The sequence below is a fragment of the Panthera tigris genome, chromosome D3, assembly GCF_018350195.1.
Source record: "Panthera tigris isolate Pti1 chromosome D3, P.tigris_Pti1_mat1.1, whole genome shotgun sequence".
In the NCBI taxonomy this organism is placed as follows: domain Eukaryota; kingdom Metazoa; phylum Chordata; class Mammalia; order Carnivora; family Felidae; genus Panthera; species Panthera tigris.
In genome coordinates, this window is record NC_056671.1 from 45,622,902 (window position 1) to 45,650,011 (window position 27,110).

Below are 27,110 nucleotides of genomic sequence, written 5' to 3' on the forward strand. Positions count from 1 at the left end.
CCGAACAGAGCGTGTAAGCCCGCCATGCTTAAGCTTTACATAACATAGAATTTATCATTTTAGCCATTTGTAAGCATACAGGTCAGTGATGTTAAACACTCACATTGTTTTGCAGTTAATCACCAGAACTCTCTTCATCTTGCAAGTCTCTAACTCTGTACCCATTAAACAGTAACTCCCCATTGCTCCTTCTCCCCCCAGCCCCGAAAAGCCACTATTCTGCTTTCTGTCTTGGAATTTGCCTACTCCATGTGTCCCATATAAGTGGAATCATACAGTATTTGCCTTTTATAATTGGCTTTTTCACTCAGCATAACGTATTTCCATGTTGTGCATGTGTTAGAATCTCCTTCCTTTTTAAGGCTGAATAATATTCCGTGGTGTGGATATTGCACATTTTGTTTATGCATTCATCCATTGATGGACATTCAGGTTGTTTTCACCTTTCAGCTATTGTGAAAATAGTGCTATGAGTGTTGGTAAAAATCACACTAAAGATTTTGCTCTTTTTTCCCCTCACCAACTAGAAACGATCTCTCACTTAGGGGTGATTTACAAAGGTTGGTTGGTTTGAATGCAATGATTTCTCATCAAACTTGGTGCCTGAAAGTTCACATTTCAAGGGAAATGACTGATTTCCTGTCTGCTGGAAAGAAGCAATTCTAGCGAATTTTTTTTCATGTGTGTGCAAGCAACTGGTTAAGAAATTAATCATAATGGGCTATCTTATCAACCTGTTATTTCTTGCCCTTCCCCCTTTTTTTTTGTTCAGTAATGATGTCAATCGATACTTTAATACTACCTGGATATACCATAACAGTATGTATTTATATCTGTATGTAATACGAATACATCATTTTTCAAAACTCCGTATTTTTTTTCCTAATAAAAAGGAATACCTGTTTGAGACATTTTAGAAGAAACAGAAATTCAAATTACCCATAAACCTATCACCCAGAGATGACCAGTTAATGTTTTGGTATAGGACATGCACACACATGGGTGGGTTATTATCTGTCAGTTATTGTTTGTTATGGTATATGTATGTGTTCTCTGTTTTTATTTTATTAAAATTTTTTTTAATGTTTATTTTGAGAGAGAGAGAGAACGTGTATGGGAGGGACATAGAGGGGGGGAGAGAGAGAATCTGAAGCATGCTCCCTGCTGTCAGCACAGAGCCCGACCTGGGCTCAATCCCACAAACTGTGAGATCATGACCTGAGTTGAAATCAAGAGTCAGATGCTTAACCAGCTGAGCCACCCAGGTGCCCCTGTATCCTCTCTTATTAAATACTAGGGGGGCGTCTGAGAGGCTTAGTCAGTTAAGCATCACAATCTTACAGTTCTTGAGTTTAAGCCCTGTGTCGGGCTCTGTGCCGACAGTTGGAGCCTGGAGCCTGCTTTGGGTTCTCTGTCTCTCCCTCTCTCTGCCCCTCCCCCAAACTGCACATACCGATTTGTAAGTTTCTCTTCTTTCACTGAGGAAGCCCTTATGAACACCCTCCCTTGCCATTAAATCATATCCTGATGAGTGTGACTGTTGGTGCCTGGGTAGCAGTGCATTCTCAGAAATGTCTTGAATTCTCTCGGTGGAGGTGACACCGTGGGAGTCAGGTGTCTTGTGAGTTCTGTGTGGAGCGTGATTTCTCTGCTGAAGATCTTAATGGAGGAGAGAGAGTGGCATTTCCCTCATTTTACAGTAGAAAAAACAAGGAGTAGAAGTTAGGTCTGAATGACTTAACCAGGACGGGGGAAGCTGGAAATAGAAACCAGATCGTTCATTCACTGCCTGGTGCTTGATTCACTCTATAAAGCTAATCTCAAGATCACTATCAGCGGAAATTATTATCCCTAATCTCCTGGGAGTATGCTTTAATATTTTTCTGTTTGCTTAATGGTAATTTCAATTCCATGTCTGTTTTTTTTTTTGTTTTTTGGGTTTTTTTTTTTTTTCCACTTAAAAAAATAAAAAACTTTCCAGACTTCTTTGGGAGACTTGGGGATGTTTCCTCTCACGTGGCTGGAAACCTGTATAAGCCTGGGACCATCCCCTCACCGCCCGAACTGAGAATCCTCAGGCCAGCAGCAGGCCAGTTTTTTCAAAAGCTGTTTGGAAATTCAGAGTCTGTTTTACTTACCAGATGCCTCCTTTTTTTGGCAGTTTTATTAGCTCATTCATTCAAAATACTCCTCTTTAAAAGGCTAGCAAGGTGCCATCCTTATGGAAATCATATTGGTTAGATTCTGGTTGTAATCTGTATAGTGTTAATTTGGTGCTGATTGTTTTGGGGATTTGTGAAGTGCTGATTATTTTGTTCAGTCATTTTTCAGGGGTTTACTGTACACCTAATATGAATTAGTTCTGGACTTAAGGACCTGTGAATCCCTTAGAGAGCTAGTCAAGAAAATTCACTGGGAAGGTGCAGGGCTACGGTGACAGCAATGCTCAGGAGACAATGGGAGCAAGGCGGGGCTCTGTCTGCAAAGAGAGGCAAGAGGGGGCAGGGAAGGGGCCATTCTAAACCTGAGCCCCTGAACCCTAAGTTATGCCCTGGGGGAGCTCAGCAGGTTGTTTGCCCTCATTGGAAGGAAGGGTGTGTCTGGGGGAGTGGAAGGATGTGCAAAGGTACGGGGCGTGCAAGGGCTTGTGCCCTTCTGTCCATTCTCACGCTTAGAAGCAACAGGCAGTTTCTCATCAACACTGTAGAGCTGAGCTGGCAGCTCTCTGGGTGACAGCCATGGCTGTGGGCAGGACAGACGGTGGCAGCTCCTGGGACTACTGCTGCCCCTTTCACACCTGAGGCCCCTCAGGGTCACCCAAGGGCAACCCTTGAGGTATCTGATGGGACTGTTGCCAATTTGCTCTTTAAGAGTTAAAAAAAAAAAAAGGGGGGGGGCGGGGCCTAGGTGGCTCAGTTGGTGGAGCATCGGACTTCCTCTCAGGTTATGATCTCAAGGTTCGTGGGTTCAAGCCCTATGTCGGGCTTTGCACTGACAGCATGGAGCCTACTTCAGATATTCTCTCTCTCTCTGCCTCTCTCTCTCTCTGCCTCTCTCTCTCTCTGCCTCTCTCTCTCTCTGCCTCTCTCTCTCTCTCTGTCTCTCTCTCTCTCTCTCTGCCTCTCTCTCTCTCTGCCTCTCTCCCACTCATGCGTACTCTCTCAAAAATAAACATTAAAAAAAAAAACAGACGTGGAACTCAATCAGGTATTTGCCCACTCGTATTCATTGTGGCATTATTCACAAAAATCAAAAAGTGGAAGCAACCCAAGTCTCTATCAATGGGTGCATATCTCAACCAAATAGCTGAAACTGCTAAGGCTGAACCTACTATTTAGCCTTAAGAAGGAAGGAAATTCTGACACGTACATGAAGTGGATAAACTTTGAGGACATTGTGCTAAGTGAATAGGCCAGACACAGAAGGACAAATGCTGAGTGATTCCAGTTACATGGAGTACCTGACCTAGTCAGAAATCAGAGACTGGAAGTAGGGTGGAGGTTGCCAGCAGGGAGGGGGGGCGGGGGTGGGGGGAGGACTAGGGAGTCTGTGTTTAATAAGAGCACAGTGTTTCAGTTTGGAATGAAAAATTTCTAGAGATGCTGCTGATGGTGGCATAACAGTGTGAATGTACTTAATGCCACTAAATTGTGCACTTAAAAATGGCTGACATGGCAATTTTATGTTACACAAATTTTATCACAATAAAAAAAAGTTTTTCTTTAAGTTTTGTTTTGTTTTTTTAAGAGAGAGAACGCCTATGTGCACAAGCAGGGGAGGGGCTGAGAGAACCCCAGGCCGGCTCTGCGCTGTCAGCCTGGAGTCCGACGTGGGGTTTGATCCCTTGAACCTTAAGATCATGGCCTGAGCCTAAATCAAAGAGTTGGACTCTTGTCTGCCTGACCCACACAGGCGCCCCAATAAAAAAACGTTTTAATGGCAGAAAAAAGCAAGGCAGAGAGCAAAGCTGCCCTCCAGGCTGGGGCTGCCTGTCGAACCTGGAGGAAGAGTCCCTGGCCCCTCCGCTTGGTTCCTCAGGAGGAACTCCCCCTCCACATCCCTGCCGATGACAACAAGGACCAGGCTGTCCTGCGGCAGAAGAGCAGTCAGACGTTTGCACGAGCCCGTCTGTGCTGGAGGGTCCCCTCGACCCCACAACAGGTACCCGTGACACAGGGTCTCCACTAGGCTCCAGCCGCCTAAAACCCTGGTCTGGTGGTTAAATACATTAAACCCATAACGCCAGACCTTTTACAAAGAAGCTGCCTCTGTCAGGAAAACAGTTATTCTGTTCATGGAGCCTTAGAGTTCCAAGAGCAAAGCTTGCCTTGGCCCAGTCCAAAGTTCCAAAGTTAATTTTTTGAAAACCCATCATTCTTCTCCAGTTGGGTAAAACTTTCTTATTTCTTTGGCAAAATAGCTCTCATTGGAAAGTAAACTTTGAAGTTGTTTGAAGCTAAAAGAGCTTTCAAAGGTAGCAGAGACAGAAAGAGCTTCACTTCTTTTGAAATAAACTTCTGGAGAACTCATCAGAATTTGAAAGGACTGTGGGACAGATGTCCCAGTGCTCACATAAGTAGTGAGGGGGTTTGAAGTGGTGTACGTGACCTGCAGAGATTCTCCCGAGACTCCTTTGAAATTCCGTTGGTTTCCCCTAATTGGAGCCAGCTGACTGTGGGGTCACGGGTGGCCTCAAGGCAGGTGGCTCCTGCCTGGCTTGGCGGTGGCCCTGAGTGGGTCAGCCAGCCCTGTGGGAGGGAGGGATCACCGAGCAGCCTTCCATCCTTCCCGGCTCCCTTCTGGAAGACAGCCCCACTCCTTCTTGTGAGCCGTAGTTCTGGAAGAGGCGAGACACGAGAATGAATCTGCATTTCCAAAGTGACACCTCAGACTGTGTAGTGTAGACCTTGCCCCGTTCCTTACCTACCACCTCCTGGCTCTGAGGCCTTGGGCAAATTACACACCATGTTGGGACCTCAGTTTCTCCATTTGTAAAATGGAAGTCAGAGTAGTACCTACCTTACAGGGATGTGGTTAGAAGTAACACAAAGAGGGGGGCACCTGGGTGGCTCAGGTCATGATCTCGTGGTTCATGAGTTCAAAGCCCGATAATTGGGCTTGCTGCTGTCAGCACAGAGCCTGCTTCAGATCCCCTGCACCTGCCCCTCCCTTGATTGTGCTCTCTCAAAAATAAATAAAACCCTAAAACACACACACAGAGGGGCACCTGGGTGCCTCAGTCGGTTAAGCATCTGACTCTTGATTTCGGCTCAGATCATGATCTCACGCACGGTTCCTGAGTTCGAGCCCCACATCGGGCTCTGAGCTGACAGCTGGGACCCTTCTTGGGATTCTCTTTCTCTCTCCCTGCCCTTCCCCGGCTCATGCCAGCACACTGTCTCAAAAATAAATAAACATTAATTAAAAAAAGTAAACCAAGATATCTATAAAGCCTTTGGCAGAGTGCTTGGTATGTAAAGATGAAATAGAAGTGTAACCAGGATCTGCCGGCATTTTGATCTGGTGTGATGTTCCTCCTGAGAGCCTTAGTGCTGTGGGAAGGAATGTCTGAGCACCCACAGCATGACTGTCCCCTTTCTTCCACACCTTCGCTCTGGCCTCTGGAGGGTTGGGTGGCAGGGATGCTTCCAAGCCTTCCACTCCATGTTTCTGGGTTCCAAGACCACTCAGCCAAGGCTCCTCAGGCAGAATGTTGATGGGCCTTGGTTCCCTTTATGCCCCCCCCCCCATGCTTTTTATTAGTCTAAATGCAGAAGCCAACTGCTGGGTTTTTATGAACCTGGGAAAATGGGCTCTTGATGATTATGAGGCATTAAGTCTTAGAGCCAATTTAATAGGCACAGACCAGCATCAGAGTGAGCCTTATTTGTCCTGAATCTTGACAGGCTTCAGGTTTGAAGGACAGGTGTCCGAATCCAGGAACAGAATGTCTCAGACTGAGCAGGGCTGTTTCAGGTTATAGAGCAAAGATGAAAACCTTTTTTCACATGTGTTGGCTGCAAAGAACGTGAGAGTTTGCACTTCCCTTTAGGGATGATCAGATAGTGTTGTACATGATGGCCATCTCCTGGGCTTTGCTAACATGTGACCTGGGCAGCTGGGCAGTCCCCTCACCTGGATTAGTGATCGCCTAGGTCCCTCTCAGTGCTAACACCCAGCAAGACTTCCCTGGTTTGCTCCTCCTTGGCCCCACCTGGCCTGAGCAAGGGTCTTCCCTCCTTCTTGCTCCCACGACACCTTGAACATACCTGTTGGGGCATTCTCCATTTTTTAAATTCTCTCCTAATGTGTCTCCCCACCAGATTGTTCTTTTAAAAAAAAAAAAAAAAAAAAACGAAACAACTTTTTTTAAAAAAATGTTTATTTGTATTTTAGAGACAGCGTGGGCAGGGGAGGGGCAGAGAGAGGGAGACACAGAAACGGAAGCAGGCTCCAGGCTCCGAGCTGTCAGCACAGAGCCTGTCATGGGGCTCGAACCCACGAGCTGTGAAATCATGACCTGAGCCAAAGTCAGATGCTTAACCAACTGAGCCACCCAGGTGCCCTCTGCCAGGTTGTTCTTGAAGGCAACACTATGCTCTTTTCATCCTTGATTCCCCAGTACCTTGTCTCAGGTGTGTAACAAGTGATGAATGAATGGTTGAATGCATACCCAAGGGATGGTTTATAATTCCGGTGAGCTTTGTCCCAGGTGGTGTGGGAGAAGGTGTGGCATTGAACCTTCCCATGGTATATATGCTTTTCTTGTCAGCCCTGCATGTCTTTTCATTTGTGCCTCTATTTCTTGGTAAAGCTGTACGAAGTTTTTCTGTTTTGTTATTATCTAACTTTCGACAGATCAAGGTGTTATTATTTTTCCTTGTGATTTTTAGGAATCTACCCAGCTTTCAGAGAGGGCTCTCACTTCTTTTTTTTTTTTTTTTTTTTTTTAATGTTTATTTATTTTGAGAAAGAGAGCAGGGAGAGAGAAAGAAAATCCCAAGCACGCTCCATGCTGTCAGTGCAGACCCCGATTCGGGGCTTGATCTCATGAACCGTGAGACGATGACCTGAGCCAAAATCAAGAGTTGGATGCTTAACTGAGCCACCCAGGCCCTCTCACTTCTAGTCTGATGTCATCCCTCAGTTTCTGCCACTCCCTGGAACCCCAGCCACCTGGGGCTGGCCCCCACCAGACCTCCACCCACCACACGTGCCTTCCCTGGACTTCTGGTTCCCCATGATTCCATTGGCCTTGTGTGCCTGCCAAATGGGCACAGCTCAGAGCTCACCTGCATTCCAAGCTCTGGCCTGTGAGAGTAATCTGGAAGTTTTAGAGCTATGTTTCCCCTGTCTCCATACTATGTCAGGAGCCACCCAGAACAGGGACCAAGGTTCTTCACTCTTCTTTGTCCCTGACACCTAGGACTGTGAACACTTGTGTGTATGTGATGGTGACACTAAAAATGCCGACAATGCCATCTTGCTTAGATTCATATAATAGAGACGGCTGGATCTGGAGCCCTGCCTGTTTCCCCTGCCACCCCATTAGCACCAGCCTTTGCTTGAGAACAGTGGTCTCTAATCTTTCTTGGGATCACATAGACTTTCTTTTAGAAAAGAGTGGAAAATGGGCATATGTACATACACACATACACACTTCACCTCTGGTTTTAAAAGTGCACAGAACCCCTAGGAGGTCAGGCACCCAGGTTTAAGGATCTTGTGCTAAAGAATGACACCACTGAACATCCTTAGGGAAATAAAATGGTAGCTGATTGCACTTATTTTAGCCCACTGCTTTCTGAAAACATTGGTTGCAAACAATGTATCCCCCACCTTCCAGGTTGTTACGAATATTTTATTTTCCACAATAACCACGCGGTATCACACGGAAGCCCTGCCGATGAGGGGCCATTCAGACCCCTGGGACAGGCTCTTGCAAAGAATGCAATTCCACTGCTGTTGAACCCAGTTACATCTAAGTGAATATTCATGTGGTTTTAGGCACAGCTCTTGTGCCACAAATTCACTTTGGAAACCTTTCCTGAACAGCCTGGTAATTAGAACTGTGGTTGCTAATTACCTATACGATGAGGCAGATGTGCTAATAATATATTTTCAAAGGGCTCCGAAAGAGCTGTTAAAAAATTAAACTACCTCCCCAGATGCTGACAGGAACACAGAGGGACCTTAGAGCGGGTATTGTCTTCCGTCTTGCTTCTTGGATGCCTGAAAGTGCTCTCTGGTTCTCCTAGAAAACAGGATCAGCCTTTAATAAAAAGGGAGTCCTTTGCAAGCATGGCTTCCTTTAGAGGCTAGGGAAATGAGAAGTTAGGGAAATTGAAGTCTCAGAGCTCCGAACAAACAACACTTTGATGTGTACATCAGGGAGGTTGCCTGTTTGGCCTGCAGGGAGAAAGAGGGGGGTGGGCAGTCAGCAGGTGGTGGGTGAAGCAGGTCAGCCTGGGCCCACCTTCCCTTCCCACCCGCTGCCTGTTGCTGTGGGCCGGACACAAACCAAAAGGAGCAGTTCAACCCCCATTAAAAAGGAAAGGGACCAGCCCTGTAGTGAGGTGGGTGAGGTAGTCTGCACCCTGGCTCTCCTACCGTCTGGCTCTGGCCTGGGCGGTCCATCAAGCTCACCGTCTCCGTAGCCCTGGTTGAGAGAAATTGAACCAGATCAATAGTTTTCAACATTGTGTTCCCTAGAGCTTCAAGGATCTCAGCAAGAGCCCTAGCAGCTCCATAAGCAGTTGATTTATTTTCCCCCAATCATATTTTTCTACCTAGATAGCTTACATATCTTAACATTTATATATCATATGTAAGTATTTTAACAGCGTGATTAAGTTGCAATTCACACCACCATCCATTTAAAGTTCGGTGGGTTTAGCATATTCACTAAGTTGTGCAACTATCACCATTGTGTAATTAAAATTTTTTAATGTTTATTTTTGACAGAGCATGAGCAGGGGAGGGGCAGAGAGAGAGGGAGACACAGAATCTGAAGCAGGCTCCAGGCTCTGAGCTGTCAGCACAGAGCCCGACGCGGAACTTGAACCCACAAACTGTGAGATCATTAACTGAGCCAAAGTCGGACACTTCGCTGACTGAGCCACCCAGGTGCCCACCATTGTATAATTTTAGAACATTTTCATCACCCCAAAAAAGAAACCCTGTGGCCATTAGCAGCCACTCCCAATTCCCCCTACTTCCCACACCCAGCCCTAGACAACCACTAATGTACTGTCTGTACAGATTTGCCTGTTCTGGGCAGTTCATATAATTGGAATCCCACAATACGTGGTCTCTTGTGTCTTCTTTCACTTAGCATCATGTTTTCAAGGTCCATCCATTTTGTAGCATGTGTCAGTACTTCATTCCTTTCTATTTTTTTTATTTAAAAAAATTTTTAAGTTTATTTTAGAGGGAGAGAGAGCTGGGGAGAGGGGCAATGCGGGGGGGTGGGGGGAGAGAGAGGAGAGAGAGAGAGAGAGAGAGAGAGAGAGAGAGAATGAGAATGAGAATGAGAATGAGAATCTTAAGCAGGCTCCACCCTGAGCATGGAGACAAACATGGGGCTCGATCCCATGACCCTGGAATCACAACCTGAGCCGAAACCAGGAGTCAGAGGCTCAACTGACCGAGCCACCCAGGTGCTCCAGTTCTTCATTCCTTTTTATGGCTGCGTAATATTGCATCTTACTCATCCGTTGTTGGACGTTTGGGTAGTTTTCACATCTTGGCTGTTGTAAATCATGCTGCTTTGAACATTCACGTGCAAGTTTTTTGCATGGGTATGCTTTCGTTTCTCTTGGATTACATCTAGGAATGGAATTGCCACTTACCTGGGGTAATTCTGTGTTTAACATTTTGAGGTATAATTTACGTTGTATAATATATACATACACAATAAAAGATGTACAAACAGTGCATGTATATATATAGTTGTATATAATATATATTTAATATATGCATAATGTATAATATAAGTAGTTGTATATAAAATGTTTTTAAAAATTGCAGTAAGAGCACCTGGGTGGCTCACTTGGTTAAGTGTCTGATTTTGGCTCAGGTCATGATCTCACAGTTCGTGGGTTCGAGCCCTGTATCAGACTCTGTGCTGACAGCTCAGAGCCTGGAGCCTGCTTCTGATTCCGTGTCTTCCTCTCTCTCTGCCCCTTCCCTGCTCGTGCGCGCTCTCTCTCTCTCTCTCTCTCTCTCTCTCTCTCTCTCTCTCTCTCTCTCTCTCTCAAAAATAATAAAACATAAAAAAATTGCAGTAAAACATAAACTAATAGTGTTCTATAACCCTATCACAGGGTGACCATCTGTACATTAATTATGCATTAATTTCTGCTGCCAGAGTAAGTTGATTTTTTTTGTAACTAAGCTTCACCTGCCACATCTTTTTAATTGAATTGGGTCCTGAGATTTTTAGAAATGGTTACCATAGGCACATACTTATCTGTGTCAATTGAGATTATCTCTGTACTGTACAACCAAGGCCAAAGAAGCAAATTAGATGCTAAGATTGATCTTAAGAGTAGAAATGTCATCCATAATTCCTGGTTTCATATTGTTTGTACATCAAAATAGCTCTAATAGTGGCTGAGTTATAAGTACATTTTATATGGTCAATTTATAAAATTTATAATTTGTTTTATATTTTGGGATTTGACATAGATCAGTTTGAAAAAAATGTGCTGCTCAAAAGTTTGAACCTCAGTGATCTGACAAACTCTGAGGTCTCAGCTTTGGTTTTGGACCTCATTCCCATTATGGCTTTGGCTTCTGTTGGCTTGCCAAGGGTCTCGGGAAAGTCCCCCAGAGTGATGTTAATCTGACTCCCTGGAGCAGTTAAGATCCATCGTTGCCTCGCGTGGGCCACCTGTAGCTGCAAACAGTTGCCCCTGATGTACTTAAGCATTTATTGAGTACTTACTATGACAAAGTAACGTAGTTATTAAAGGGGTTTCAAAGAAGGGAAGACCTAGTTATGTGTCTTCAGGGTACTGGCAGTCTGGAGATACAGGGTGTAAAATAAGAATGAAATCATTCTACAAGTGTCTAGATAGGAGTATTTCCTAATACGGTAAAGATACCAAATGTAGGAATTCCGAAACAGTCAGGGGCAGCTTCACAGAGCGGGTGGTTCTGCACCTGTAGGATTTGGAAGGATGAAGAGCAGGTGAAGCACATTCTGAGTTTTCTGTTGAACTAAGATTTGGTCACCCTTGAGGCATTCCTTGCCCCATAAACCTGTTATGAGGCCAATTCGGAAGTCCCCGGTTCCTCTCAGCTTCCATAAAGGGAGTTAACGTCGTGGTGAAGGAGGAGCAGGCATTTTTAAAAAGCCTTCCAGAAAGGAATGAGATCACTTGGGCCCCTTGTTAGGAAAAAGGATGTAATTGCTTTGGGGCCGGGTGGACAAGGAAGCATCAATCTTTGTTTCCATAAACTGCTATTGAGCGTGGGCCGAGGTTAATCTGAAAAACTAGAAAATAAAGATTGATGAAACCCCATCAATCCTGAATTTGCTATAAATAATTGCATGCTGTTTCTGAGCTGTCAAAATCCATTTCTACTGAAGGCCCTTTGGAACAGGGAAAGGTCAAACTGGAAACCAAGGGAGAAACTCAGGGGAGCGATTATGCTGGAAGGCAGCCTCCTAAAGGTCTTCTTAAATACTGATGTGGAAGTAACCAGCCTGCCTGACTTCCTGCTGGTTCTAATTAAGTTAGCTCCCGTTGACCTCTCACCTTTCCGGAACTGGGGCGCCTGGGAGAAGAGTGCACCTGTCGGCAGAGTTGGGCTTTCTCCTGGAGTGTGTGCACCCCAGCCTTTGTGCGGCAGACCCCACAGAGCCGGGCGTAGAGAGCCCTTATTTTGCTTTTGAATGGAAAATATGTATGTATCTGGCTTAGAAAGTCTTTCGCCTGCATAGGCATTCTTGCAAAGGGACCAGTAAGTCCTCCTAGTGATTGGGAAAGAAAGGTGCGGTCACCCATGCCCAGGCCATTGTCAGCGTGGAGTATTTAAGAGAAGGCCCCGTCCTGAGTGCAGAGAAGAGGGTCTGGGATGAAACACGCTTCCTGAAGAGGCTTGAGATGAGTGGAGGCCACGCATCCATCAGACGCGATTCGGTGCTCGTGGGCCTTCAGAAGGCTCAGGAAACGGTTACAGTCAGCCTCTTTCTGAGGAAACAACCCCAGCCTCTGCATCTGCACCCTCCTCTCCCATCTGAAGCCCTGCAGTGTTCCTGCACCTTGTCTGTTCTTCTGGTATCAGAAGGAAATGCTGCACGAGTGTGCTTGCACACACACTTATGTGGTGCCAACCCCAGCCCCACCCATCTGGTCCAGCTCCTCCTGGAACCGACCCTGTCCGTCTTATCGGGGGCCTGTTTCCTGGCTCCTTTTATAGGTTCTTCCCTGAATTTGCTTCAGAGGATCCCTCTATGTCTTGTGCTTACTTACCTAGTGGCCCATCCTGTTAAGCCCTGGTAAGGCATGTGTCTGAGAAATCCACTCTGAGTTTACCTTTTGACTCTCCCACAATAGTCTGGTTGCGTCTTCCCAGTTAAATCTCGGTTCTCCTTTGAGCTCACTCATGCCCTCCCTTGTCTCCCCTGTACTCTGTACCTAGTCTGTGCTGGCCTTAAACTCTGGATCGGGTGCTGGGTTCCCAGTCACCCTTCCCACCTGGCTCAGGGAATCCCTTCTGCAGAGAACACCTGGATTTGAGGGCTTGAATTCTGAAGGCTATCCAGAACATATGTGAGTTGGCACTGTGCTTCTTGCACTGGTTATTAGATTGACAGAGCTCTTTTCTTCCAGGCTGAAGCCAACCCTTTTATTTTAGAGTCGTTTTCCATTGCTCGTGTCTCTTTCCCACCCTCAACCTGTCGGGGCTTGGTCCCCACTTGTCTCCCCACCACCCCCTCATTGGTATCCAGCATGTTTCGTAGCAAGGACAGCATCACTTATCTCTCAGCCACACAAACCCCAAACCTCTCTGGATCCTAATTTTTTTTTTCTTTTCAACCTATAAGCCTGCTTTTGGTTTTTGCTTTTGCACGTTTGGCCGCCTTGTTCCCTCCAGCTGCAGGGCAAGGCCCCTCCCTTCCCTCCAGGATGGGGCTGGGCCCGGATTAGGATGCAGCACTGTCACTGAGCCTGCGGCCCTGGCCGGCCCTTTTATTTCCTGATACCTGGAGGATGTCCCAGGAGATTGGACCAGTGCCTTCGGTAGCCAGTGTGCTGTGTCAGACTGCTGTCTTCTGACCTCCCTGTCTACTGTCTTTGTCAGGGCAGTTTGAACTTGTCCCCAGAGGGAATCATCGTGGATCTTCATACTGGGGAATGACATGATGGAAAGGGTGTTTTGTAAGATTAGGGTGGTGGTGGGCAGGGTGGACCCAGGCCTCTGAGGAGTGAATACCTGGCCGGTTACTAAATCCTGCCAACAGGTCTGTCTCCGAACAGCCCTAAATACCAAGATGACCTCACACCTTGGTTTTCCAGGATTTGTTGAGTTTGATGAGAGCTTTGAAGCGAAAGTAAACTCAGGCAAGCCCAGTGCCTTTGTATTCTCTGGAAACATTTAAAGTTGCTTTCTTGACCTGCGTATAAAAACGTAGAAACAGATCTTATTTGAACAAGCTGATTGCAACACTTAGTGGATGGATTTTAAAATCTGATTTTTGCCTGATTCATCAGCTCCAAGCTTTAAAACATAGCCACTTTGAAAGTCTGTTTCCATTCTTCCTTTTCTTAAGATAATCTGTTTTCCTTCTTTTGCAAGGAAGACTTCCATGATCTGCCGGGGGGAGGGGGGTTGCATGTTTCTGTCTGTATCCCAGGTATGGGGTATGGATCTGGCTTTAGGCACACAAGCTGTTATGGGCAAAGGAGGTTTTTCCTTGCACAGGCAAGCCAACTGTGTGCCTTTTGCTCACAGGCATTGCAAGGACTGACTGGCCCAGTAGGGTGTTGGTGGATCACCCCAGCCTGGTGTCCGGGCCCAGCTAGTCTGCCACCGTGATGGCAGATTTCGTGGCTCTCCTCTGGGATTTCCTCCACAGTCTGACAGGCAGCCGTTGCCAGGTGAGCACGTAAGGGCCATGCTGAGTCCATCACCACCTTTGCTGCTGGACAATGCTTTAGATCCATGGAAAGCAGAATTAAGCATGGCTCTAAGAAACATGTCTTTGTGCTAAAGCTAAGGCCAATTTTGCTCTAAGACTATGGATGTAGCTTCTTTTAAGAGGTGACAGCTGGGGTGCCTGGGTGGCTCAGTCGGTTAAGTGTCCGACTTCAGCTCAGGTCACAATCTCGCGGTCCGTGAGTTCGAGCCCCACGTCGGGCTCTGGGCTGATGGCTCAGAGCCTGGAGCCTGCTTCCAGTTCTGTGTCTCCCTCTCTCTCTGCCCCTCCCCCGTTCATGCTGTGTCTCTCTCTGTCCCAAAAATAAGTAAACGTTAAAAAAAAAAAAAAGTTAAAAAAAAAAAAAAAAAGAGGTGACAGCTGACTTTTCTTTCTTCATCTGTGAACACATATGTATTGGTGGAGAAGAAGTTTGCTTCTTCACTGAGCACACTCTAATTTGACTTCTGCTAAAGGAGCATCTGGAATCTTGACTTTGACATTTGCCAAATCATGAACGAAATTATCATAACTTAGTTGCTGAATCTGGAGAGTAAGCTCATGATGTCGTGGTGTTAACAACTCAGAGCTATGTTAGAGAAATGAAGGGAGTGCATGTTAGAGGTGCACTTGGCTTTCAGAGAGCCTACTGTGTGAAAACCAGCATTTTCACAAAAGATATCAATGAAAGTGTAATTCTTGGATATATGGAGGTTCTTCTCCCTAGGGTTCCTTTAAGTAGTAGGCTCCCATAGTAAATAAGTTTACCAATTATAGATTTAGACTCTGCTTTCCAAGAACACCTTTTCTGCATGAGCTGAGCGCTATTTTTAGAACAAAAGAATATGTCTGTGATGTGGAGATACAAGAAAACAGGGTAGGATTTCAGGACATTTTACAGAGATTTTCTATCTGCTAAAAAGGTCAGCTAGTTTCTAGGCTAGTGGGCTCCCTGTCTTTTCTTGCTGGGCCCTAATTGGGCCCCTTGGAAGCTTTGAACTCTAAGTCTGAAAAGGAGACTAGGAGATGAAGGCTCCCGTAGTCTCTTGGTTGAAGTGGGACTTCATATCCAGCCCTGTCTCCTTGCCCGCAGCCGGGTACCACCAGCTTTACCTGGGGAAGGGGGTCTGTATCCTGATAGTCTTCAGAGTTTTCTGAGACCCCAGAAATGTCTCAGACCACTGCTCCCACACCCACAGGTTGACATTGTGAACCTGTGGACATCGGGATCAGGCCTCGAGGTGAGGTTGGAGCCCTGCTTCTTGCTTCCGCTGGTGGTCCTTGATCCCCCTCCTCCCATCTCTGCTGACCGCCTTTCTTGCTTGCTGGTCCATAGCCAGAGAACAGGGTACCCAGCCCTAGGGACGGCTGCCCAGCCTGGGAGAGAATCCTGGATTCCCTATTGGCTCCCATTCTTCTATCCTGCTCAGATGCTGCAAGTGTCCCCAGTGATGGAGACAGATTGCAGCTTTATCCCAAGGCGGAGTGCCGTTCCCACTGCCCTGGCTTTTCCTTTCCACGGTTTCAATCATTGACAAATCTTTATATTTACATATATAATTAGATGTGGAACTAGCAAAGAGCCTGAGAGGATATACACCAGACTCTTGGGTTTTTTTGTTTTTGTTTTTTTAATGCTTGTTTATTTTTGAGAGAGAGAGAGTGAGTGGGGGAGAGGCAGAGAGAGAGGGAGGCACAGAATGCGAATCAGGCTCCAGGCTCTGACCTGTCAGCACAGAGCCCGACGCGGGGCTTGAACTCACAAACTGTGAGATCAAGACCTGAGCCAAAGTCGGATGCTTAACTGACTGAGCCACCAGGCGCCCCCACATACACCAGACTTATAAAGAGTGTCCTCTGGCCCTTGGGGTTTGCTTTTCATTTCTTAGTTTCTACTTCATACATTTCCTGATTTGATTTTTTTTTTTTTTACAGTGAGATATATTACTTTTATAGTCACAAAAGCAGTACAAATTCCACTTGGGAAAACGAATGTTTAATAAGCTCAAACAGAAGAAACTCATTTTAAACATCACGTCTTCTACCTGCCAACTGCCCAGCTGTCCCTTCTCCCTTCCCACCGTCCCACTAGATGAGCGTCTGCTGTCTCCCTCTACTTCCTGTTGCAGTGAGGCATTGGAAAGCTTCCTGAGGGTGACTTCTGGCTTCTGTTGACCAGCCTGGGAATTCATATATTGAATAGGAAGAGCCTACCAATAGTTGTGCATAGAAAAGCATTGAGTGGAAGGTCAGGTGCTTTCTGGGAAAAGTCCGTAAGAACCCACCTGCCTGTTGATGGAGTTCGTCGTTGCATTCAGCCAGCCTGAACTGAGTACCTACTGTTTGCTGAACATGCTCCATCCCTAGGCCACAAAAGTGGTCCCTTCCCTAAGCCAGCCCATTGTCTAGTGTGGTTCAGTTTTGTCTGAGAGAGAGAGATAGAGACATAGGTAACAAAGCAAATAAATTACAAGTGTGCACATGTCTTGTGACCATGTTAATAGGTTATTTTTATGGTTGTTGTGTTTTTCCTTTTTTGGGTCATAATAACTGTCTGAATGGATTTGAGGTAGCCATGACCTCAGCTTGCCCATTAGCTGTGTAGCAAGTATCCGTGATGCCCTCACTTCTTCACACGTGTGAAGACATAACTGTGCCTGCCAGTGGCCCATCTTATAGCCAGGAAGGGGGCTCCTTACATGGGGGAAAACTGGAGCCACAGAGGAAATTGCCTTTTTGTTAGGATAGCATTGGTTGGCCCAGATGGCGTACGTCCCTTCTTGCTCTCAAAGCTCATGTTTTGATCTCAGATTTTTAATGGGCCCCAGGGTTCCGGTGGGCAGTCAAGGGAGAGAGCATTGATCCAGCCTTACTTCCTCATTTGACACTGAGCCTAAGGCCAGGGGCCACTTTCCTTGTCAAATGCTGGTCCTGTCAGTGTCACATGCTGTCCCCTGTGGTGCCCTCTGCCTGATGTTGGCTTTTGGGCCAAGCTGCTTCTTCAGGTCACCCCATAGGGGGATTGGCCTTGATCATCTGGCCCAGGATGACCCTGCCTGGCCTCACTGATCAGCAGGGACGGCAGCGAGCCCAGAGTCCAGCTCTGGTGAGGTTCTTTGGGCAGTTGCCCCCCTGCCCACATCAGCGTTCTCTCTCTCTCTCTCTCTCTGAGACACTCTGCTTACTGTGCTAAGAAGAGATGCCCTTTTTCCAGAAGCTCTGATGAAGATGCCCCGGGCACGGCTCCCACCTTGCCCCTTACTCTCCTGGGGTCCCCAGAATCACTGCTGACTGGGCCGGCAATAGGTATGGTCAAGCCTTTGAGGATGGCCAGGCAGCTGGGCCCACTTACCCCACCCATCAGTTTGTGTGGGTAGTCATTGCTCTTGCCCTGAAAGTGGAGCTGCTGACATTTTGGTGCCTAAAAGACACTTTCAGAATCCTGGCCCTGGGTCTTCCCTTGTCCAGTCCCCTGTTAGCCCAGTCACTTGTTTTTCTGTGTGATTTTTTTCTCTTCTCCCAGTGACCTTTCCTTAAGTTTTCAGTGTAAGTGGATTTATTATAACCAGCCCTGGGTCCCAGGAGCTCACAGTGACTTCCTCTGCGGTGAACCATCAGCCCTAATGATAAAGTGGATTAATTTGGTCCAGGTAGGTGTATCCAGATAGGCAGTCTTGTCATGAATTAGCATTTCCTTATCTAGACAGAGTCCAGCGTTCAAAAGATACTGGGGACTTTAGGGAGGCTGGCATGTACAGTTGTTGAATGTGAGCCACGTTGGCCTCAAAAGTGTTAAGGGACAGTGTGGAAGGCCCCAAATCATAACCGTCAGACTGGGCAGGGAACCTTGAGTTCTGACGACTCGCCCTGAGGACCAGTCATGGACTCTTCCCATTCGATCATGTCCACACGTAATGCTTGGGCTCTTACTTAATGTCTACTTGCTTAAGAAGGCCAAGTGTTCTTTTTCGGTCATTAAAACCTGCGAAGACCCCTGCTTGTTAACTGTGCCTGATGAGGAGGAGTTTGCATGGTAATGGACTTAGTTTATGAGGCAGATTGCAGGGTGAAAAGTGCCTGGTGAAGCTTGGCCACCTTCCCTAAGCTTTCTCTTCCATTTCAGGCTTTCTGAGATAGAAAGCAAAGGGGGAGGTTATTACATACCTTGAAAGGATCTAACAAGGGGCAGAGATGAGCACTGCTGGGTTAACACCACAGGACATGCCCTCGTGGCAGTGAACAAAGGCTTATTTTATGTGGGAAGGGCAGGCACTGCATTTTTGTTTTCATGGTGCCTTTGACCATAATGTTCTTTGCAGACTGTGTGTCCATCTCAAAGAATACAGTTGATCCTAGGGGCGCCTGGTGGCTCAGTCGGTTGAGTGTCAACTCTTGATTTCTGCTCAGGTCATGATCGCAGGGTCATGGGATTGAGCCCTATGTTCCATGCTCAGCGCAGAGCCTGCTTAAGATTCTCATATTCTCTCCCTCTCCCTCTCCCTCTCCCTCTCCCTCTCCCTCTCCCTCTCCCTCTCCCTCTCCCTCTCCCTCTCCCTCTCCCTCTCCCTCTCCCTCTCCCTCTCCCTCTCCCTCTCCCTCTCCCTCTCCCTCTCCCTCTCCCTCTCCCTCTCCCTCTCCCTCTCCCTCTCCCTCTCCCTCTCCCTCTCCCTCTCCCTCTCCCTCTCCCTCTCCCTCTCCCTCTCCCTCTCCCTCTCCCTCTCCCTCTCCCTCTCCCTCTCCCTCTCCCTCTCCCTCTCCCTCTCCCTCTCCCCTCTCCCTCTCCCTCTCCCTCTCCCTCTCCCTCTCCCTCTCCCTCTCCCTCTCCCTCTCCCTCTCCCTCTCCCTCTCCCTCCCTCTCCCTCCCCTTCTCTCTCTTTCTCTTTCTTGCTCTTTCTCTCTTTCTCTGCCCCCCTCTCCTTCTACTCCCTCCTCCCCTGGCCTTCTGCCCTTGTCCTTATCTGTTCTCTCTCTAAAACAAAACAAAACAAAACAAAACAAAACAAAACAACCAAACAAACAGTTGACCCTAAACAACATGGGGGTTTAGGGGCACTACCCCTCCTTCCCCCACCCCTGTGCGCAGTGGAAGATTTGCATGTTATTTTTTACTCCCCCCAAACCACTAATAGCCTATTGGTGACTGAAGCCTTACTGATAACAAATAGTCGACTAACACATATTTTGAATGCTATATGCATTATATACTGTATTATAATAAAGGAAGCTAGAGAAAAGAAAATGTTACAACCACAAGGAAGAGAAAATACACTTAGAGTACCGTTTGGTATTTTTCAAAGAAAATTCACATGTAAGTGGACCTGCACAGTCAGTCCTGTGGTGTTCAAGGGTAAAGTGCAGATTGTTTGGTCCCATTCATGAAGAAGAGAGTCACATCCACTGAATTTAGAGGAACAAGTGCATATCTGGGTTTGGGGATTTTTTTTTTCCCCTTTAAGGAATCCAGACCTTAAATTCCTCTCTCTGTGTGTGTGTGTGTGTGTGTGTGTGTGTGTGTGTGTGTGTGTGTGAGAGAGAGAGAGAGAGAGAGAGAGAGAGAGAGAGAGAGAGAGAGAAACTATACCTGTTCAGCTCATGAAGAGAGTATCAAATGTATTGACTTTTAAAAAACAAATCCTGGGCACCTGGCTGGCTCAGTCAGTAGAGCATGCGACTCTTGATCTTGGGATTGTGAATTCAAGCTCCGTGTTGGGCATACAGATTACTTTTTAAAAATCCTCATAAATGTATGGAAAGATATATTTGAATTTGGTTATTTTTCAAATAAGCACCTTTCTTTTCTGGTATAGGAAGAGCTACAGGCAGCTTTTTGATAGGGAAATTATCAGATTGTGTGCTTTTGTGAACGGACCTATCTTTCCAGGGTGAACACCCTGGTCTCAATGTTGGATGAGAGCCTGTGGGGTCCCCGTTGCCCGCAAGGGCCTCGTGTGTTCACCATGGGATTCACTTGGCATTTGCAGCTGGAGTGCTGGCCTTGCTGTTCTTGGAGAGCATGGGAGGCAGCCCCAAATGCTGGAGGAGATTGAGGGGTTATTAATGAAATTCCTTGGAGGTTGTTCCATGGATTCCCCCTTGAATATGAGCTCCTTGAGGACAGGAGTCCAGCCTGGGTCTGCTCTGTGTTCCCCACAGGTCAGGCTTATAGTTTGTGTGGGTCAGCACAGGGTGTGTTGAGAAAATGCACAAGCCTGGCCTTTGCTGGGGCCTTGGGTTGTATCTTTGCTCCCCAAGGAGCCAACCCCAGAACTTCTCAGTGGACCTCTGTTAGGATAATTGTAGGAGGGGAGGAGGCTTTGAGGTTGCTCTGTCACCCACCCTGGTTGTAGATTGTGCAGAACATGAAAATGTCTATTTACTGGCCGTCTGAAAATATTGTTCCACAAAAGAAGGCTCAGAGTGTAACAGAATTTGTTGAGATTTCCAGGATCTGAAACCTATGCTTTATTTCTGCCTGTGGATATAAATTAGGTCTAATGACAATTTAGGAGTGCATACTTAAGTTAATATTTGACTTTTGATTTAAAAAGTCAGAACATTATCCAGAGATCAACAGACTAAACATTTCAGTGACTCCCTTCTAGCTGTGGAGGAGAATACTGGTGTTAAGTGAGAAGGTTGGGGGTGCTGATTTCATAGATGACCAATGCATCAGCAAAGGTGCCACGTAGTTATGCTTAGAGGGTATAGGTAGGTGTTGAAGGAGCATGTGCTGCGCGTGGGCTCAGGCACAAGGCATTTTGAGTGCCCTGGCTACTGACTGGGGTTGGAGGAGGGGCCAGAGCTAGGACAGCCAGCCTAATCCTAGCCAGTTGGGCTGGGGTGAGGGAATGGTGGGGGAGGTGCCAGGTCAGAGTGCAGCCTCAGTGTGGGGCACTGGAGTGTCATGAAAAACCCAGTAGCAGGGTGCCTGGGTGGTTCTTTTGGTTGAGTGTCCAACTTTGGCTCAGGTCATGATCTCAGGGTTCACGAGTTCAAGCCCCGTGTCAGGCTCTGTGCTGTCAGCTCGGAGTCTGGAGCCTGTTTCGGTTTCTGTGTCTCCCTGTCTCTCTGCCTCTCCCCCACTCGCACTGTCTCTTTCTCAAAAAAAAAAAAAAAAAAAAAAAAAAAAAAAGGTAGCTACTGATCATTTTTTGTCCTGTGCCAGGGACTCTCTGTTTCTTAGTTATTCTCCTTTTCCGATTTCGTAGATGAGGAAACTGAGGCTCAAAGATTAAGGACTTTTCTAAATATCCAAAGCCCCTGAACTCCAGGACTGAAATCTGAGTTTGTCTGACTCCGAGTGCATGGTCCTTGTGGAAGTCCCCCTGCCTCTGGATGGGGAATGCGGGGGGCCCGATCCCCGAGAACTGTGATGTGGGGGGGGTATGACTGACTGGGCATCTGCCCTATACCAGCCTGGGACTCTGCACCAAACAGATTTAGTACCCAGAAGTGCTGTGCTGCAACTGAGGGTCCAGATGGGTCAAAACCACAGCTGCAAGGTGTTGTCACAGGGGCCCTGGGATAGCTGAGTCCCTGCAGTTATAGGGCTGCGCACAACAGTCCCCCTTAGTAATGAATTGGCCACTTATAAACTATAAAATCAGTTCCCATCCCCCTCAGCACCTGTGGACCCTCTCAGGTTAAGACCATTGTCTCCTCACAACCATTGCCTCAGATCTGGGCTGACTGTTAGAAATCTGGGAATATGATGGAAATGGAAATTTACTGTAAGTCAATTGCAGAGTGACACTGCAGATCTTGCAAAAGGTCCAGTGTGTCAGGAAGACACTGAAGGTAGCGTTATAGAACTCTTGGTGCTCCCACACGGACAAATGAAGGTCTGAGAGAATGCCCGTTTACTGTTGAAGAGCAAAGACTGTTCTAGATGACTGCTTTAGAAAGGATTTGATACCGAAAGATTAAGAAAGGTTCTTCAAAAATTGATGAAGCCCTTGAATAGTTGGCAAAAATGACCTTTCTGATTATCTTATTAAAAGTAAAACATAAAGCGAAAGGTAGTTGTTCAGAAAAAGTACACACAAGACAGAAGTTAAAACATGTTTCATTTCTTGTTCTTTAGGACAAATTAGAACATGGTTATAACTGCATGTTCTTAACCTAATTTTATCAAATGTATTATAAAATAGGCTTATCCTTCTCATTTTAGTCCCTTTTTTTCAAAGTAAAGACCCAATCGGATTTTTTCTATCCACCCTCCTCAGCCAAACCATTTATTATGAAATGATGGTCTTTGTTCAAATGGATTGATTGTAAAGTTACCAGCCACCATGCAACCCTGGTCCCTATACCAGATATTCTGTTAACTAGGACCTGTTTTTATTTTAATCTGGCAAAAGAAACTAGATTAAGGAGGTTTTAGCAGATGGTTTGCAATTCTTTAGCAGCCCGGAAGAGTCCATATTTTGCCTAATCGTGCCTTGATATCTATTCTTACTGGTGTGTGAGAAACTCTCCCAAAGGAGTAATGTCTTCCAGAGATCACAACTTTTTTTTTTTTAATCACATCCTAATGATTTTCAGATTTTATTTAACATGATTTTAAAATTTAGTATTTATCAGTTAACCTGGTTCAGACAACTGATATTTGAATACTTAACAGTATTATCTAATGCTTTAGAAAAACTGCACACAGTATCCAAGTTATATACTGTAAGAGGCACCTTGTCTTTTTTGAGGGAATCATAGCATAAAAGAACCACCTTCCCTGATCACCACAAAGCGGCCCTATTAACCAGGGAGAATGCTCAGGACTCAGCAAGGCAAGATGGGCTTGGCATTCAGGGTGCAGGCTGGGAACATGGCAGCCTCTTTAAGATAGCTCGTGTCCAGTCTTTTTTTTCATTTTTTAGAACAGTTTCAGATTTACAGAAATGTGTGATCCATTTTACAATGCAGTTTTAACTCCTAGGTTTTTCCCTCTCTCTGCAGACGTCGCCTCATTTCCCAGAGATCATCCTTGGAAACCCTGGAAGATATTGAGGAGAATGCCCCTCTACGGAGGTAAGTTTTTACTGTTGCATGTAAATGGCCTGCATTACAATACAGCAAAGTTTGATTTTTTTTTTTTTTTTTTTTTTTTTTTTTTTGTCCTTGGTCTACAGAATTAAAATTTTTAAATAATGGCCTCATCTCCAGACTCATAGTTTGGAAATCCCAACCCTGAGGACCATTGGGGCACTATTAAATCTCAGTTATGTATTGGAAAAGCGCAGTTTGCATGTGGATTTGGGTGCTGTTTGCTTTTCAATTTGAAAGCTGCTTCTTGATGAAGACGAGCCCATTATTGTCTCAGCTTTCTTAGGTTCAGTGACACAGTAATCACAGTCCTGGACTTCATTAGCAAGTGCCATCAGTAGTTGCTGGGGTAACTCAATTAGGATCGCCCTGGGGGCTTCTTTGGGGCTGAAAGTGATTTTTCCATTGGGATTAGAAAGGTGCTTGCGAGGCATCTGTGTTTGGGTGACGGCAGTTGCTGAGCTGTGCCAGGCCTCTGGCAGCTTTCCTTCCTCTAATCCTGCACCTTACCACCAACCCCCTTCTGTGCCTTGGTACCCCTGGCCCTCCGTCACTGAAGGAGACCGTATTCACACAGGACTTCTCCTTTAGTCTTTGCAGCAGGGGAGCTAGGTTGGCCTGCTCCCGAAGGAGGTGAGGCAGCCTAGAACACGGTGGCTTCACAGGGCATGCGCCAAGGTTTCACGGGGCATGCGTGGCTGATGGCGCAGAGGGAGGCCCGCGGGAGAACGTGCGTTCCCATTGGCTCGCACCAGCTTCCGGAATCCTTGTCTGCATACCTTGTCCTTTAGGCCCTGGCTATGGCTGGGGAGTGCGGGCATTTGGGAGGGTGCCGGCATAGGTCTCACCCTGGAGCCGTTCCCTTTCCCGCCGGAGGTTTCACTCCCGGGTTAGTCCTGTCCACAGACCTCCTGGATGGAATGTGGAGCATAGACAGGTGGGGGGATCTGATCGAAAGTATTGGGTGACTGTGAGTCTCGCCGGTGATGTCATCCCAAAGAGAAAGTCCGGGCCACTTTCGAAGTCTTTCTGAAAACGTACGTAACCTCTGGGATCATCGTAGGGTGAGCGTGTGGCTGTGGGATTAATGTGGCTTGGGTGCAAGTGTTCTTCTATCCCTTACTATTAAATGTTGAGAGAAGCTCTTTCCTGAAGTAGTCGTACAAAAAGCTGCATGAAAAGTCCACTTAAGGAGCTGGCTCTGGTCCAGAGTAATCCTCGAGAGTGGAGGAGAGAGGTTCTCAGGTGGCACTGAGCGGCTTTGGCATTTGGGCAGGTAAGGTCACTCCTGCCACGAACGGGAAATCAATGAGTAGCACTAAAAAGCTCCTGGTATTTCTAGAGGCTGTGAGAAGCCTCGGTTAAAGCAGTGTGATAGCTGTGAGTCAAGGAAAACCAGATAAAAAAAAATGTTACTGCATCCTTGGGGATTCCAGGTGGTTACAGCAGGGGTGGGGGAGGGCGAGGAGGAACTACGCGCTGTGTTTCTGGTCACGTGTCACGTTTCTGGTCACATGCCGCTTGGTCACCTCTGTACCCTCCTCTCAGAATCTCTCAGGCTGATCCTCTGCACTCTACCCCTCAGCCCTACCATACCACGTTTGAGCATACTGAAAAGGGCTTATCTGCCTTAACTATAACTTTATCCAATGCTTACTTATAGAATACTATACTTAAATTCCAAAAAGTCTCATGTAAATATAAAATTTAAAAAACAAGTCTGAAACCAAAGGAATTTGGGCAGTTTGAGAAGGCTTTATTTTCCCTATTAGACTTTTCTGAACTTAAAAAAAGTTTAATATTAGAAATTATGAACACTGGGTGATGTATGGAATTGTTGAGTCAATATATTGTACACCTGAAACTAATGTAACACTGTTAATTATACTAGAATTAAAAATAATAACTACCTTAGAAATGTACTTATTCCTAGGAAGTAAAATTGACATGGTATAGAAGGGATGTTGGTTTGGGAGTCAGGGGGCCTGAATTCTTGGTCTGATCCTTCTACTAGCTGGTTACGGCCTTGGACATTTTATTTAGCTTCTCTGGGGCCTCAGTTTTCCCATCTGTAAAATGGGAGGGGAAATTGATCTCTAAGGTCCTCTCCAGCTCCCAATTTTGTGAAATGAATGTACCAGTAATGACACTGAACTGTTTTGGGAACTGTGGGGGTGGAAGGCTATTAGCCCAACTTGCTTTTAAACTCAGCACATTGAACAAATGGCTGCAAGGCATCTATTAAAAACCTTTTGCATAATTAAGTGTATCCTGTAATCAGTGCTAACAAGAAAGAGCTAATCTTTCATTAAATTAGTTTTTAATTTAATTCTATCCTAATTTAATTTTGCATCACTTAAAATGTATGTTTTTAAATGGGTACTGAAATTAATTCGTTCTTTGCTTAACCTGCCACAAGCTGAGTGCTTAGTCTTCCAGTTTCCTTGGCAATTGTTGCTAATGCCACAGTTCTCTTTTAAAGCATTTCTTAGATTCTCTGGTGGTTGAGTTGAATGCTTTAAAAAAAAAATGCATGACAACAAACAACTTGCTGAAGGAGAGGCTGGATTAATAGCATATTCCCTTATAATCATGTGCTGATGTGTTATCTTTTTCAAAGGCTTGCTTGTCTCTGGCACATCACAGTTTGCTAGTAAGTTAGGGTCCTGCACCTACCTAGAATGAATTAAGCATTCACAGAGTGTTTAGACTGAGGAGTTTTCCGCCTGCCTGGTGGTTACCTTGTATCCTAGTATTAAGGACTTGGGACATTGCTACCAGGTGCCCAGAAAAACCTCAGTTCAGTGGTGGCAAATTTGGCAGCTGTCTCCACCTGCTCCTATTTTCCAGCCTGTCTCAGTTGGCTACTGCACCATAAAGTGTTAACTGATGCCTCCTCCCTTCCCTGTGAGTGGCAAAACCACCTGTGGCCCCTTTGCCGCCTTCCAGTTCTAGCAGAAGATTGGGGGGGGGGGTAGTTTGTGCTCCAACCTGAAGGATAACAAACAGCTCTTCTTTTTGCAGGCATGGGAAGCAGAGAGAAGCTCAGGTCTTCTGTCCTCTGGGCTGGGCTGGGTACCAGCTTCCTGCTGCTGGGGGCAGGAGTACCTATCCACTACCCCCACAGTCTAGCTCTTGGCTCACTGCCCTCCATCTGGGTGGCTCAGGAGGCTCTCCTTTTTGGGAGGAAGCAGGGTAAGGGTGTGAGGACACTCCTGGATACTTAGGCCCTATCCAGAAACCAAAGGAAGCATAACCTTCTGCTTTCAGAGATTCTCCTCTCTCCAGTGGCTATCTCTAGAATCTTCTGCAGTGTGTGTGAGAGACAATTGGGGACCTTGGGTGGGCTGCAGCCTCAAAGAGTCACTTTGGAGGTAGACCTGAGGCAGTTTAGGGTCCTGGGTCTGCCTCCGGGAAGCTGCCCAAAGAAGGCAGAGTGAGGTTCCATGCCCTTGAACCTCAGTAAGACTAAATCTAACTTTGGAACCCTGGATTAGGAAGGGGTTGATGGGTGCCGTCTATTCAAACCCTGCCTGAAGGCCACAGGAAGCATCTACTAAATACAGGTCTTTAAAAGAATATGTCTTAAATCAAGAATTCAGGACCCTTAGTCACAGCTGCAATTTTAAGAATATAGGAAGCAAATAATAACAAAATATGCATCCTTTGTAGCTAATGGTTGGTTAATCACAACACTGAAATTTGTGTATGAATATTTACATGTGTATACACACGTATGAATGTGAATGCTTGTATTTGAATGTGTCAGTGCTTGTATTTGAATGTGTCACTTGACAGTTTATGACTCTCTCCTATGTATTATTAACATTTCATCCTCACAACAACGCCAGGAAGGATCTGAAATCTTACTAGTGATAGGTCAGGGTGTCGGAATTGGTGGTGAGTTTGGGGCTGAAGGAAG

The 27,110-nt window shown here is 46.2% G+C and overlaps 1 protein-coding gene across 6 annotated transcripts in view; it reads left to right on the forward strand.

The window, feature by feature from the left end:
* Window positions 1-27,110, forward strand: part of CABLES1 (Cdk5 and Abl enzyme substrate 1) — a 129,300-nt gene that overhangs the window by 39,981 nt on the left and 62,209 nt on the right. For 5 of the 6 annotated variants that reach the window (XM_042962120.1, XM_042962119.1, XM_042962117.1 and 2 more), the window contains one exon: window positions 23,102-23,173. In XM_042962120.1, coding sequence (XP_042818054.1) covers window positions 23,158-23,173 — 16 coding nt within the window. In that variant the 5' untranslated portion in view covers window positions 23,102-23,157. Of the gene's footprint in view, window positions 1-23,101; window positions 23,174-23,898; window positions 24,226-27,110 lie in introns of those variants that run through there. The other variant, XM_007075986.3, reaches the window with a different exon arrangement.